Source organism: Octopus bimaculoides, chromosome 2 (genome assembly GCF_046866305.1).
Source record: "Octopus bimaculoides isolate indiv1 chromosome 2, ASM4686630v1, whole genome shotgun sequence".
NCBI classification, from domain to species: domain Eukaryota; kingdom Metazoa; phylum Mollusca; class Cephalopoda; order Octopoda; family Octopodidae; genus Octopus; species Octopus bimaculoides.
In genome coordinates this window covers 130,299,690-130,316,620 of record NC_142929.1, presented here as the reverse complement: position 1 = coordinate 130,316,620, position 16,931 = coordinate 130,299,690, and the positions used below count along the sequence as shown (strand labels likewise).

At 32.8% G+C, this 16,931-nt stretch overlaps 1 protein-coding gene across 1 annotated transcript in view; it reads left to right on the top strand.

Annotated features, from left to right (window-relative positions):
• Positions 1-16,931, top strand: part of LOC106877301 (uncharacterized) — a 449,889-nt gene that overhangs the window by 180,486 nt on the left and 252,472 nt on the right. Inside the window, exon 83 of the mRNA XM_089338059.1 lies at positions 1,795-16,236. Within this exon, the coding sequence (XP_089194185.1) occupies positions 1,795-16,236 (14,442 nt within the window). The remainder of the gene's footprint in view (positions 1-1,794; positions 16,237-16,931) is intronic.

The following is a 16,931-nucleotide window of genomic DNA, read 5'->3' as shown; positions in this document are numbered from 1 at the left end:
AATTAAAATGTTTACCAAAGTTATGATTTAATTTTCTGCATCTCAGGTATGTAAACTCATAATTTCTATTTTCAAGAATTAAGATTTTATTTATTATAAGCAGGTTTGGTAGAAAACTAAAGCATTCTTGATTTATGATTACTTTTTATGTTCATATTTTTATTTTATCCTCATTTAAATTCAACCTGTCTTATTTTCAGATAGACAATCACATTGCATTTTACTGTTGATAGTTTGATTTGTTTCATTTTTTTTTTCCTCAGAAGAAATTCAACAATAATATTTCTGAAATTTAAAAAACATTTTGTTTGTTTGTTTTTTTTTTCTAAGTAATGCTTTAAATATTCTCATAGAAATCGACCCATGATAAACAATGATGTGGCTATTAAAATTCATAACAGAAAATATGTAAAATGTGGAAGGGTGTGCCTCTCAGTTGGAGGTCTAAAAAGACATGTTAAGAAAGTGCATATGGTGGCACCTGTTTCTCCTGCCAGCCAGCACAGTTGTCTAGTATGTAATAAGATTTGTAAGAGCTTGGCTGGGCTTAAAAGTCATATAAAGGCATCACATGGCAACAATCATGAATCATTTCAGTAAATCTTCTTGGCAATAAATGTTAAATCTCTGAACGAGGTATTAGTTTTTCTCATGTAACGAGGATGCAACTGTCATATATATGTGTATATATATGTATATATATATATATATATATATATATATATATATATATATATATATAATAAAATTAGGGACAAAATCCAAAATTACAGGTAAAAAACTCAAAATCAATTTATAAAAAATTAAAATTAAATTGAGCCTTATAGATAAAGTATATATAAGATATATAGTTTTAGGGAAAATAATCTTTTTATTATATTTATCTTATGATATTTACTTTACTTTATATTATACTCATTTATTGTGCTTTTAATTATTAATTTTTCTATATGTGATAGTGGATTTTCATCGATGAGTTCTTGAAAATTGGTTATTTTCCCTAAAACTATATATTTTATATATATATATATATATATATATATATATATATATATATATATATATATATATATATATATACATATATGTATATATATGTATATAAATATATATATAGGTATATATATCTACATATATATGTGTGTGTGTGTGTGTAGATATATATATATATATATATAATTACAGACACACACGCACACATATATATCTATATATATATATATTCACATATATACATATGTTGATGATGATGATGATGATGATATATACATCTGTATATATATATATATATATATATATATATATATATACATCTACATATATATACATACATGCATACAACTATATATATATCATCATCATCTTCATCATATACATATATGTATATATATATATATATATATATATATATATATATATATATATATATATATATATATATATATACATACATGTATGTATATACACACACACATATATATATATATACACATCTACATATATATATACATCTACATCTACATATATACATCTACATCTACATATACATATATATATATATATATATATATATATATATATATATATATATATATATATATATATATATATATATATATATGCATATCTATCTATCTATCTATCTATCTATCTATATATATATATATATATATATAAGATGATATTATAAGTATTTTTTTCATTGATCAAGGAGACATATAAACATGGAGACAAAACAAAATGTATTCCTTTTATATGAGAAAGTATTTTTTAAAATTGTTTGATTTATATTAGGTGATTTGCCAGTTCCTACAGAAATAAAAGAAACAGAAGAATACAGTGAAGAAAATATTAAAGAAATATCTGAGAAGGTTTTAGAGGAAACTAAGGAAGTAAAAGATGATTCACCCACATTACAAACAACTATAGGCATTGAAATGGATATCACTGTACAAAGAGCTTCATTTGTAGCAGAACCAGGTACATATGACATGAATATAGTGGAACATACTGTAGAGGCAAAAGATTTTGAAAAAGAAATACGAAAATCAGATGATGTTTCTATTTCACAAAGGGAACAAATAACAATAGGACCAACAAAAATTGAGAGTATAAGTGATAAAACTATACAAATTGAAATTAAAGATTCAAAAGAATATTGCATTAAACCCGAAAGTAACCAAGAAGTATCTATCCAACTTGATACTGGTGCTAAACCTGTTGAGAAAATAGCAGTTATATCTTTTGATATTGGTAAACCTGAGAAACCAGTCAGTGAAATTGAAATGCAAGTGGCACCTCAAGTACTCGAGGTTATTTCTATAGAAAAAGAACAGATAACTACCGATAAGAAGGAAATTATCATTAGCAAAGAAGAAACTGAGGTTATTGCGGAAATTTCTGCATTTGATATTGTGCCAGAAGGTACAATTCAGATTGATGCTAAAGAAATGGAAATTAAAGAGAAGAAACCACAAATTACTGATATTACAGCAATTTCGACTGCTGTAATGAAGGAGAAACAACCAGAAGAAGACGTGAAACCTGTTTCTGAAATTCAACTTACATATGTATCTGAGACGGTAATACCAGAGAAAGTTGAAACTGCTAAAGTTACCTCAATTATAACTACAAGCACTGAGGAACGGAAGACTGAGATTTCTCCAGAGAAAATTAGTGATATTCCTGTGGAAATGGTAGTATCAATTGACTCAAAGAAAGTCACGCCTGAAGATCAGGTACCAATGGTGATAAAGACTGAACAGACATATACAACAGGTGAAGAAGAGGTGCAGAAAGAAATAACAGTGCAGACATTGGAAATGCCATTACAAGACATAGTAACTGTAAAACCAGTGGAAGAAACTGGTATTCAAATTTCTGTGAGTTCTACAAAAGCATCTGCTATTGAAGAAGCTCCTGTTGAAGATGTAACTGATAAAGTTGTTGAAATCAGCAAGGAAAGTGAAATGAATCCTGTGAGTAAAGAAGTGAAAGGTATCTCTGAAATGACCATTATAAGTGCTCCATCAGTAAGTGTTGTGAGTACAGCTGAAGAAGAACTTTCTGAAGAACAATTCTTTGATATTCCATCAACTGAAGAAAAGAAAGTGGAACCTAAAGAGGTTTCTGATGAGGAAAAAGATACATCAGTTAGTGTATGTGATAAGATTCGCACAACAGAAGATGTGTTAGTTGACACTATTGAACATATAACTGATATAGAGAAAGAACATGTGGAGATATCTATGTCTGCAGCTGTTGTTAGCACTGATCTGCAAAAGATTACAGTTCAAGAGACAATTCCTTCTGAAATTGTACATGAAGAAGTAGTTTCAAAGGAACCTGTTGAGAAGACCGAAGTTGATATTAAACCAGAAACTAAAGAGGAAATGTCTATCCAACTTGACATTGGTGCTAAACCTGTTGAGAAAACAGAAGTTATATCCGTTGATGTTGGTAAACCAGAAAAAGTAGTCACTGAAATTGAAAAGACAGAGGTTGATATTAAACCAGAAACTAAAGAAGAAGTCTCTATCCAACTTGATATTGGTGGTAAACCTGTTGAGAAAACAGAAGTTATATCCATTGATATTGGTAAACCAGAAAAAGTGGTAACTAAAATTGAAAAGACAGAGGTTGAAATTAAACCAGAAACTAAAGAGGAAATGTCTATCCAGCTTGACATTGGTGCTAAACCTGTTGTGAAAACAGAAGTTACAACCATTGAAATTGGTAAACCAGAAACAGTAGTGACTGAAATTGAAAAGACAGAGGTTGATATTAAACCTGAAGCTAAAGAGGAAGTCGCTATCGAACTTGAGATTTCTGATAAACCTATTGAGAAAACAGAGGTTACTACAATTGAAATTGGTAAACCAGAAACAGTAGTCACTGAAATTGAAAAGACAGAGGTTGATATTAAACCTCAAACTAAAAAGGAAGTCGCTATCGAACTTGAGATTTCTGATAAAATTGTGGAGAAAACAGAGGTTACTACAATTGAAATTGGTAAACCAGAAGTAGTAGAGACTGAAATTGAAAAGACAGAGGTTGATATTAAAGCTGAAACTAAAGAGGAAGTCACTATCGAACTTGAGATTTCTGATAAACCTGTGGAGAAAACAGATGTTACTACAATTGAAATTGGTAAACCAGAAAAAGTAGTCACTGAAATTGAAAAGACAGAGGTTGATATTAAACCTGAAACTAAAGAGGAAGTCTTTATCCAACTTGAGATTTCTGATAAAACTGTGGAGAAAACAGAGGTTACTACAATTGAAATTGGTAAACCAGAAGTAGTAGTCACTGAAATTGAAAAGACAAAGGTGGATATTAAACCTGAAACTAAAGAGGAAGTCGCTATCGAACTTGAGATTTCTGATAAACCTGTGGAGAAAACAGAGCTTACTTCAATTGAAATTGGTAAACCAGAAAAAGTACACACTGAAATTGAAACGACAGCGGTTGATATTAAACCTGAAACTAAAGAGGAAGTCGCTCTCCAACTACAGATTTCTGATAAAACTGTGGAGAAAACAGAGGTTACTACAATTGAAATTGGTAAGCCAGAAAAAGTACACACTGAAATTGAAAAGACAGAGGATGATATTATACCTGAAACTAAAGAAGAAGTCGCTATCGAACTTGAGATTTCTGATAAACCTGTGGATAAAACAGAGCTTACTTCAATTGAAATTGGTAAACCAGAAAAAGTAGTGACTGAAATTGAAAAGACAGAGGTTGATATTATACCTCAAACTAAAGAGAAAGTCGCTATCCAAATACAGATCTCTGATAAACCTGTGGAGAAAACAGAGGTTACTACAATTGAAATTGGTAAGCCAGAAAAAGTACACACTGAAATTGAAACGACAGCGGTTGATATTAAACCTGAAACTAAAGAGGAAATCGATATCGAACTTGAGATTTCTGATAAACCTGTTGAGAAAACAGAGGTTACTACAATTGAAGTTGGTAAACCAGAAAAAGTAGTGACTGAAATTGAAAAGACAGAGGTTGATATTAAACCTGAAACTAAAGAGGAAGTCGCTATCGAACTTGAGATTTCTGATAAACCTGTTGAGAAAACAGAGGTTACTACAATTGAAATTGGTAAACCAGAAACAGTAGTCACTGAAATTGAAAAGACAGAGGTTGATATTAAACATCAAACTAAAGAGGAAGTCGCCATCCAACTTGAGATTTCTGATAAAACTGTGGAGAAAACAGAGGTTACTACAATTGAAATTGGTAAACCAGAAAAAGTAGTCACTGAAATTGAAAAGATAGAGGTTGATATTAAACCTGAAACTAAAGAGGAAGTTGCTATCGAGCTTGAAATTTCTGATAAACCTGTTGAGAAAACAGAGGTTACTACCATTGAAGTTGGTAAATCAGAAAAAATAGTCACTGAAATTGAAAAGACAGAGGTGGATATTAAACCTGAAACTAAAGAGGAAATCAATATCGAACTTGAGATTTCTGATAAACCTGTGGAGAAAACAGAGGTTACTACAATTGAAATTGGTAAACCAGAAAAAGTAGTGACTGAAATTGAAAAGACAGAGGTGGATATTAAACCTGAAACTAAAGAGGAAGTTGCTATCCAACTTGAGATTTCTGATAAACCTGTTGAGAAAACAGAGGTTACTATAATTGAAATTGATAAACCAGAAAAAGTAGTGACTGAAATTGAAAAGTCAGAGGTGGATATTAAACCTGAAACTAAAGAGGAAGTCGATATTGAACTTGAGATTTCTGATAAACCTGTTGAGATAACAGAGGTTACTACAATTGAAGAGGGTAAACCAGAAAAAGTAGTCACCGAAATTGAAAAGACAGAGGTTGATATTATTCCTGAAACTAAAGAGGAAGTCGCTATTGAACTTGAGATTTCTGATAAAACTGTGGAGAAAATAGAGGTTACTACAATTGAAATTGGTAAACCAGAAGTAGTAGTGACTGAAATTGAAAAGATAGAGGTTGATATTAAACATGAAACTAAAGAGGAAGTCGCTATCGAACTTGAGATTTCTGATAAACCTGTTGAGAAAACAGAGGTTACTACAATTGAAATTGGTAAATCAGAAAAAGTAGTGACTGAAATTGAAATGTCAAAGGTTGATATTAAACCTGAAACTAAAGAGGAAGTCGCTATCCAACTTGAGATTTCTGATAAACCTGTGGAGAAAACAGAGCTTACTTCAATTGAAATTGGAAAAACAGAAGAAGTGTTTACTGAAATTGAAAAGACAGAGGTGGATCTTAAACCTGAAAGTAAAGAGGAAGTGGCTATGCAACTTGAGATTTCTGATAAACCTGTTGAGAAAACTGAGGTTACTACAATTGAAATTGGTAAACCAGAAAAAGTAGTCACTGAAATCGAAAAGACAGAAGTTGATATTAAACCTGAAACTAAAGAGGAAGTCGATATTGAACTTGAGATTTCTGATAGACCTGTTGAGATAACAGAGGTTACTACAATTAAAGTTGGTAAACCAGAAAAAGTAGTCACCGAAATTGAAAAGACAGAGGTTGATATTATTCCTGAAACTAAAGAGGAAGTCGCTATTGAACTTGAGATTTCTGATAAAACTGTGGAGAAAATAGAGGTTACTACAATTGAAATTGGTAAACCAGAAGTAGTAGTGACTGAAATTGAAAAGATAGAGGTTGATATTAAACATGAAACTAAAGAGGAAATCGATATCGAACTTGAGATTTCTGATAAACCTGTGGAGAAAACAGAGCTTACTTCAATTGAAATTGGTAAACCAGAAAAAGTAGTCACTGAAATTGAAAAGACAGAGGTTGATATTAAACCAGAAACTAAAGAGGAAATCGATATCGAACTTGAGATTTCTGATAAACCTGTTGAGAAAGCAGTTGATATTAAACCTGAGACTAAAGAGGAAGTCGCTATCCAACTTCAGATTTCTGATAAACCTGTTGAGAAAACAGAGGTTACTACAATTGAAATTGGTAAACCAGAAAAAGTAGTGACTGAACTTGAAAAGACAGAGGTTGATATTAAACCTGAAACTAAAGAGGAAGTCGCTATCCAACTTGAGATTTCTGATAAATCTATTGAGAAAACAGAGGTTACTACAATTGAAATTAGTAAACCAGAAAAAGTAGTCACTGAAATTGAAAAGACAGAGGTTGATATTAAACCTGAAACTAAAGAGGAAATCGATATCGAACTTGAGATTTCTGATAAACCTGTTGAGAAAACAGAGGTTACTACAATTGATGTTGTTAAACCAGAAAAAATAGTCACCGAAATTGAAAAGACAGAGGTTGATATTATACCTGAAACTAAAGAGGAAGTCGCTATCCAACTAGAGATTTCTGATAAACCTGTTGAGAAAACAGAGGTTACTACAATTAAAATTATTAAACCAGAGAAAGTAGTCACTGAAATTGAAAAGACAGAGGTAGATATCAAACCTGAAACTAAAGAGGAAGTCGCTATCCAACTTGAGACTTCTGATAAACCTGTTGAGAAAACTGAGGTTACTACAATTGAAATTGGAAAACCAGAAGAAGTGTTTACTGAAATTGAAAAGACAGAGGTTGATCTTAAGCCTGAAAGTAAAGAGGAAGTGGCTATGCAACTTGAGATTTCTGATAAACCGGTTGAGAAAACTGAGGTTACTACAATTGAAATTGGTAAACCAGAAAAAGTAGTCACTGAAATCGAAAAGAGAGAAGTTGATATTAAACCGGAAACTAAAGTGGAAGTGGCAATTGAACTTGAGATTTCTGATAGACCTGTTGAGAAAACTGAGGTTACTACAATAGAAATTGGTAAACCAGAAAAAGTAGTCACTGAAATTGAAAAGACAGAGGTTGATATTAAACCTGAAACTAAAGAGGAAGTCGCTATCGAACTTGAGATTTCTGATAAACCTGTGGAGAAAACAGAGCTTACTTCAATTGAAATTGGTAAACCAGAAAAAGTAGTCACTGAAACTGAAAAGACAGAGGTTGATATTAAACCAGAAACTAAAGAGGAAATCGATATCGAACTTGAGATTTCTGATAAACCTGTTGAGAAAACAGTTGATATTAAACCTGAGACTAAAGAGGAAGTCGCTATCGAACTTGAGATTTCTGATAAACCTGTTGAGAAAACAGAGGTTACTACAATTGAAATTGGTAAACCAGAAACAGTAGTGACTGAAATTGAAAAGACAGAAGTTGATATTAAACCTGAAACTAAAGAGGAAGTCGCTATCCAACTTGAGATTTCTGATAAACCTGTTGAGAAAACAGAGGTTACTACAATTGAAATTGGAAAACCAGAAGAAGTAGTCACCGAAATTCAAAAGACAGAGGTTGATATTAAACCCGAAACTAAAGAGGAAGTCGATATTGAACTTGAGATTTCTGATAAACCTGTTGAGATAACAGAGGTTACTACAATTGAAGTTGGTAAACCAGAAAAAGTAGTCACCGAAATTGAAAAGACAGAGGTTAATATTATTCCTGAAACTAAAGAGGAAGTCGCTATTGAACTTGAGGTTACTGATAAAACTGTGGAGAAAATAGAGGTTACTACAATTGAAATTGGTAAACCAGAAGTAGTAGTGACTGAAATTGAAAAGATAGAGGTTGATATTAAACATGAAACTAAAGAGGAAGTCGCTATCGAACTTGAGATTTCTGATAAACCTGTTGAGAAAACAGAGGTTACTACAATTGAAATTGGTAAATCAGAAAAAGTAGTCACTGAAATTGAAAAGACAGAGGTTGATATTAAACCTGAAACTAAAGAGGAAATCGATATCGAACTCGAGATTTCTGATAAACCTGTTGAGAAAACAGAGGTTACTACAATTGCAGTTGTTAAACCAGAACAAATAGTCACCGAAATTGAAAAGACAGAGGTTGATATTATACCTGAAACTAAAGAGGAAGTCGCTATCCAACTAGAGATTTCTGATAAACCTCTTGAGAAAACAGAGGTTACTACAATTGAAATTGGAAAACCAGAAGAAGTGTTTACTGAAATTGAAAAGACAGAGGTTGATCTTAAACCTGAAAGTAAAGTGGAAGTGGCTATTGAACTTGAGATTTCTGACAGACCTGTTGAGAAAACTGAGGTTACTACAATAGAAATTGGTAAACCAGAAAAAGTAGTCACTGAAATTGAAAAGACAGAGGTGGATATTAAACCTCAAACTAAAGAGGAAATCACTATCGAACTTGAGATTTCTGATAAACCTGTTGAGAAAACAGAGGTTACTACAATTGAAATTGGTAAACCAGAAAAAGTAGTGACTGAAATTGAAATGACAGAGGTTGATATTAAACCTGAAACTAAAGAGGAAGTCGCTAACCAACTTGAGATTTCTGATAAACCTGTGGAGAAAACAGAGCTTACTTCAATTGAAATTGGTAAACCAGAAAAAGTAGTGACTGAAATTGAAAAGACAGAGGTTGATATTAAACCAGAAACTAAAGAGGAAATCGATATCGAACTTGAGATTTCTGATAAACCTGTTGAGAAAGCAGTTGATATTAAACCTGAGACTAAAGAGGAAGTCGCTATCGAACTTGAGATTTCTGATAAACCTGTTGAGAAAACAGAGATTACTACAATTGAAATTGGTAAACCAGAAAAAGTAGTGACTGAAATTGAAAAGACAGAGGTGGATATTAAACCTCAAACTAAAGAGGAAGTCGCTATCGAACTTGAGATTTCTGATAAACCTGGGGAGAAAACAGAGGTTATTACAATTGAAATTGGTAAACCAGAAAAAGTAGTCACTGAAATTGAAAAGACAGAGGTTGATATTAAACCTGAAACTAAAGAGGAAGTCGCTATCGAACTTGAGATTTCTGATAAACCTGTGGAGAAAACAGAGCTTACTTCAATTGAAATTGGTAAACCAGAAAAAGTAGTCACTGAAACTGAAAAGACAGAGGTTGATATTAAACCAGAAACTAAAGAGGAAATCGATATCGAACTTGAGATTTCTGATAAACCTGTTGAGAAAACAGTTGATATTAAACCTGAGACTAAAGAGGAAGTCGCTATCGAACTTGAGATTTCTGATAAACCTGTTGAGAAAACAGAGGTTACTACAATTGAAATTGGTAAACCAGAAACAGTAGTGACTGAAATTGAAAAGACAGAAGTTGATATTAAACCTGAAACTAAAGAGGAAGTCGCTATCCAACTTGAGATTTCTGATAAACCTGTTGAGAAAACAGAGGTTACTACAATTGAAATTGGAAAACCAGAAGAAGTAGTCACCGAAATTCAAAAGACAGAGGTTGATATTAAACCCGAAACTAAAGAGGAAGTCGATATTGAACTTGAGATTTCTGATAAACCTGTTGAGATAACAGAGGTTACTACAATTGAAGTTGGTAAACCAGAAAAAGTAGTCACCGAAATTGAAAAGACAGAGGTTAATATTATTCCTGAAACTAAAGAGGAAGTCGCTATTGAACTTGAGATTACTGATAAAACTGTGGAGAAAATAGAGGTTACTACAATTGAAATTGGTAAACCAGAAGTAGTAGTGACTGAAATTGAAAAGATAGAGGTTGATATTAAACATGAAACTAAAGAGGAAGTCGCTATCGAACTTGAGATTTCTGATAAACCTGTTGAGAAAACAGAGGTTACTACAATTGAAATTGGTAAATCAGAAAAAGTAGTCACTGAAATTGAAAAGACAGAGGTTGATATTAAACCTGAAACTAAAGAGGAAATCGATATCGAACTTGAGATTTCTGATAAACCTGTTGAGAAAACAGAGGTTACTACAATTGCAGTTGTTAAACCAGAACAAATAGTCACCGAAATTGAAAAGACAGAGGTTGATATTATACCTGAAACTAAAGAGGAAGTCGCTATCCAACTAGAGATTTCTGATAAACCTCTTGAGAAAACAGAGGTTACTACAATTGAAATTGGAAAACCAGAAGAAGTGTTTACTGAAATTGAAAAGACAGAGGTTGATCTTAAACCTGAAAGTAAAGTGGAAGTGGCTATTGAACTTGAGATTTCTGACAGACCTGTTGAGAAAACTGAGGTTACTACAATAGAAATTGGTAAACCAGAAAAAGTAGTCACTGAAATTGAAAAGACAGAGGTGGATATTAAACCTCAAACTAAAGAGGAAATCACTATCGAACTTGAGATTTCTGATAAACCTGTTGAGAAAACAGAGGTTACTACAATTGAAATTGGTAAACCAGAAAAAGTAGTGACTGAAATTGAAATGACAGAGGTTGATATTAAACCTGAAACTAAAGAGGAAGTCGCTAACCAACTTGAGATTTCTGATAAACCTGTGGAGAAAACAGAGCTTACTTCAATTGAAATTGGTAAACCAGAAAAAGTAGTGACTGAAATTGAAAAGACAGAGGTTGATATTAAACCAGAAACTAAAGAGGAAATCGATATCGAACTTGAGATTTCTGATAAACCTGTTGAGAAAGCAGTTGATATTAAACCTGAGACTAAAGAGGAAGTCGCTATCGAACTTGAGATTTCTGATAAACCTGTTGAGAAAACAGAGATTACTACAATTGAAATTGGTAAACCAGAAAAAGTAGTGACTGAACTTGAAAAGACAGAGGTTGATATTAAACCTGAAACTAAAGAGGAAGTCGCTATCCAACTTGAGATTTCTGATAAATCTATTGAGAAAGCAGAGGTTACTACAATTGAAATTATTAAACCGGAAAAAGTAGTCACTGAAATTGAAAAGACAGAGGTAGATATCAAACCTGAAACAAAAGAGGAAGTCGCTATCCAACTTGAGACTTCTGATAAACCTGATGAGAAAACAGAGGTTACTACAATTGAAATTGGTAAACCAGAAAAATTAGTGACTGAAATTGAAATGACAGAGGTTGATATTAAACCTGAAACTAAAGAGGAAGTCGCTAACCAACTTGAGATTTCTGATAAACCTGTGGAGAAAACAGAGCTTACTTCAATTGAAATTGGTAAACCAGAAAAAGTAGTGACTGAAATTGAAAAGACAGAGGTTGATATTAAACCAGAAACTAAAGAGGAAATCGATATCGAACTTGAGATTTCTGATAAACCTGTTGAGAAAACAGTTGATATTAAACCTGAGACTAAAGAGGAAGTCGCTATCGAACTTGCGATTTCTGATAAGCCTGTTGAGAAAACAGAGGTTACTACAATTGAAATTGGTAAACCAGAAACAGTAGTGACTGAAATTGAAAAGACAGAAGTTGATATTAAACCTGAAACTAAAGAGGAAGTCGCTATCCAACTTGAGATTTCTGATAAACCTGTTGAGAAAACAGAGGTTACTACAATTGAAATTGGTAAACCAGAAAAAGTAGTGACTGAAATTGAAATGACAGAGGTTGATATTAAACCTGAAACTAAAGAGGAAGTCGCTAACCAACTTGAGATTTCTGATAAACCTGTGGAGAAAACAGAGCTTACTTCAATTGAAATTGGTAAACCAGAAAAAGTAGTGACTGAAATTGAAAAGACAGAGGTTGATATTAAACCAGAAACTAAAGAGGAAATCGATATCGAACTTGAGATTTCTGATAAACCTGTTGAGAAAACAGTTGATATTAAACCTGAGACTAAAGAGGAAGTCGCTATCGAACTTGAGATTTCTCATAAACCTGTTGAGAAAACAGAGGTTAGTACAATTGAAATTGGTAAACCAGAAACAGTAGTGACTGAAATTGAAAAGACAGAAGTTGATATTAAACCTGAAACTAAAGAGGAAGTCGCTATCCAACTTGAGATTTCTGATAAACCTGTTGAGAAAACAGAGGTTACTACAATTGAAATTGGAAAACCAGAAGAATTAGTCACCGAAATTCAAAAGACAGAGGTTGATATTAAACCAGAAACTAAAGAGGAAGTCGATATTGAACTTGAGATTTCTGATAAACCTGTTGAGATAACAGAGGTTACTACAATTGAAGTTGGTAAACCAGAAAAAGTAGTCACCGAAATTGAAAAGACAGAGGTTGATATTATTCCTGAAACTAAAGAGGAAGTCGCTATTGAACTTGAGATTTCTGATAAAACTGTGGAGAAAATAGAGGTTACTACAATTGAAATTGGTAAACCAGAAGTAGTAGTGACTGAAATTGAAAAGATAGAGGTTGATATTAAACATGAAACTAAAGAGGAAGTCTCTATCGAACTTGAGATTTCTGATAAACCTGTTGAGAAAACAGAGGTTACTACAATTGAAATTGGTAAATCAGAAAAAGTAGTGACTGAAATTGAAATGACAGAGGTTGATATTAAACCTGAAACTAAAGAGGAAGTCGCTATCCAACTTCAGATTTCTGATAAACCTGTGGAGAAAACAGAGCTTACTTCAATTGAAATTGGTAAACCAGAAAAAGTAGTCACTGAAATTGAAAAGACAGAGGTTGATATTAAACCAGAAACTAAAGAGGAAATCGATATCGAACTTGAGATTTCTGATAAACCTGTTGAGAAAGCAGTTGATATTAAACCTGAGACTAAAGAGGAAGTCGCAATTGAACTTGAGATTTCTGATAAACCTGTTGAGAAAACAGAGGTTACTACAATTGAAGTTGTTAAACCAGAAAAAATAGTCACCGAAATTGAAAAGACAGAGGTTGATATTATACCTGAAACTAAAGAGGAAGTCGCTATCCAACTAGAGATTTCTGATAAACCTGTTGAGAAAACAGAGGTTACTACAATTGAAGTTGTTAAACCCGAAAAAATAGTCACCGAAATTGAAAAGACAGAGGTTGATATTATACCTGAAACTAAAGAGGAAGTTGCTATCCAACTAGAGATTTCTGATAAACCTGTTGAGAAAACAGAGGTTACTACAATTAAAATTATTAAACCAGAGAAAGTAGTCACTGAAATTGAAAAGACAGAGGTAGATATCAAACCTGAAACAAAAGAGGAAGTCGCTATCCAACTTGAGACTTCTGATAAACCTGTTGAGAAAACTGAGGTTACTACAATTGAAATTGGTAAACCAGAAAAAGTAGTCACTGAAATTGAAAAGACAGAGGTGGATATTAAACCTGAAACTAAAGAGGAAGTTGCTATCCAACTTGAGATTTCTGATAAACCTGTTGAGATAACAGAGGTTACTACAATTGAAGTTGGTAAACCAGAAAAAGTAGTCACCGAAATTGAAAAGACAGAGGTTGATATTATTCCTGAAACTAAAGAGGAAGTCGCTATTGAACTTGAGATTTCTGATAAAACTGTTGAGAAAACAGAGGTTACTACAATTGAAATTGGTAAACCAGAAAAAGTAGTGACTGAAATTGAAAAGACAGAAGTTGATATTAAACCTGAAACTAAAGAGGAAGTCGCTATCCAACTTGAGATTTCTGATAAACCTGTTGAGAAAACAGAGGTTACTACAATTGAAATTGGTAAACCAGAAGAAGTGTTTACTGAAATTGAAAAGACAGAGGTAGATATCAAACCTGAAACAAAAGAGGAAGTCGCTATCCAACTTGAGATTTCTGATAAACCTGTTGAGAAAACTGAGGTTACTACAATTGAAATTGGTAAACCAGAAAAAGTAGTCACTGAAATCGAAAAGACAGAAGTTGATATTAAACCGGAAACTAAAGTGGAAGTGGCTATTGAACTTGAGATTTCTGATAAACCTGTTGAGATAACAGAGGTTACTACAATTGAAGTTGGTAAACCAGAAAAAGTAGTCACCGAAATTGAAAAGACAGAGGTTGATATTATTCCTGAAACTAAAGAGGGAGTCGCTATTGAACTTGAGATTTCTGATAAAACTGTGGAGAAAACAGAGGTTACTACAATTGAAACTGGTAAACCAGAAGTAGTAGTGACTGAAATTGAAAAAATAGAGGTTGATATTAAACATGAAACTAAAGAGGAAGTCGCTATCGAACTTGAGATTTCTGATAAACCTGTGGAGAAAACAGAGGTTACTACAATTGAAATTAGTAAACCAGAAAAAGTAGTGACTGAAATTGAAAAGACAGAGGTTGATATTAAACGTGAAACTAAAGAGGAAGTCGCTATCCAGCTTGAGATTTCTGATAAAGCTGTTGAGAAAACAGAGGTTACTGCAATTGAAATTGGTAAACCAGAAAAAGTAGTCACTGAAATTGAAAAGACAGAGGTTGATCTTAAACCTGAAAGTAAAGAGGAAGTGGCTATGCAACTTGAGATTTCTGATAAACCTGTTGAGAAAATAGATGTTTTATCTATTAATATTGGTAAACCTGAGAAACCAGTAAGTGAAATTGAGATGCAGTTTGCACGTGAAGTAGCCAGGGTTATCTCTATCGAAACAGAACCAATCACTGTTGATAAGAAGGAAATTATTATTAGCAATGAAGAAACTGAAGTTATTCCAGAAATTGCTACAACTGATTTCTTGCCAGAAAGTACAATTGAGATTGAAACTAAAGAAGTAAAAGTTAAAGAGATGAAACCACAAACTTCTGATATTACAACAATTTCTACTGCTGTAATGAAGGAGAAACAACCAGAAGAAGAAGTGAAACCTGTTTCTGAAATTCAACCTATAGATATATCTGAGTCAGTTACATCAGAGAAAGTTGAAACTGCTGAAGTTACCTCAATTATAACAACAAGCACTGAGGAACGGAAGACTGAGATTTCTCCAGATAAAATTAGTGATATTCCTGTTGAAATGTTAGTATCAATTGACTCTAAGAAAGTCACATCTGAAGATCAGGTACCAATGGTTATAAAGACTGAAGAGACATATACAACAGGTGAAGAATCGGAGAAAGAAACTACAGTACAAGCACTGGAAATGCCATTACAAGATTCCATAACTCCAAAATCAGCGGAATCTGCTCTTATACAAATTCCTTTGAGTTCTACTAAATTATCTCCTACCGAAGAAGCTCTTGCTGTAGATGAAAGTGATAGTGTGGGTGAAGTTGGCAATGAAACTGAAACCTCTCCCTTGTTGGCGATGAAGGTTATGGATTCGGAAATTACTTATATTGCACCTACACCATCCTCTGAAAGGAAAGAAAAAGTTCCAGAAGTGGAATATTTGCTGCCTGAAGAGGATATTGATGAGAAAGCTTCTGAAGAAGTTATTATATCCCAAGTCAAAGAAGAAATGCCATTTGAATTTCCCAGAATTGCACATGTACCAGATATTTCTAGTGGAGATATAAAAAACCTTCCTGGTCCTGAAATCCTTCACTCGTTGAAAGAAGTTGTTGAAGACATAGGTATTTTGTGGAGTATTATCCAGGATTTCACTTATGCTTCTACACTTGCTGCTACTGCTTGACTATACAGAAGCATATATATATATGTAGCTTACCAATGCCTTGGTAGCATGCTTCAGTTTTGTATTAAGATGTCTTTTTATGTACTTAACCAGTGTATTTGTTTTTATGTCTCTTTCAGCTCAATAATTTGTCAATAGTTTTGTCAGGTCTCTGTAATTTCTGATAATTAAGGAGTATAACACTGTTTTTATTAAACAGAAGATGCTTTCTTAATATTATATTGTCATGCATGTTGCTTTGCCTTCATATTTAAAATGATATTATGTCATATAAGATTGGATACTCTTCGCCATCATGCTCTCTCTCCATTCTCTGTCTGTCTCTTCTTTCTTTCTCTCTTTGTCCTTTGTATCTCTCCCTCCTCTCAATGCCTTCATTTTTTATCATACATTTTCTCTTTCTGTTCTCTTCATGTCTCTCCCCCTTTCTACTATGCTTTCTCTAAGTTTTCTTTTTGTATTGAAACTGATTTTTGCAACCTTTCTTTTTTGTGTCATTTCCCTTTCTGCCATTTTCATTTTTTTCTTTCATTAACTCCTCCTCCTCCTCCTTTTCTTCTTCTTCTTCTTCTTCTTCTTCTTCTTCTTCTTCTTCTTCTTCTTCTTCTTCTTCTTCTTCTTCTTCTTCTTCTT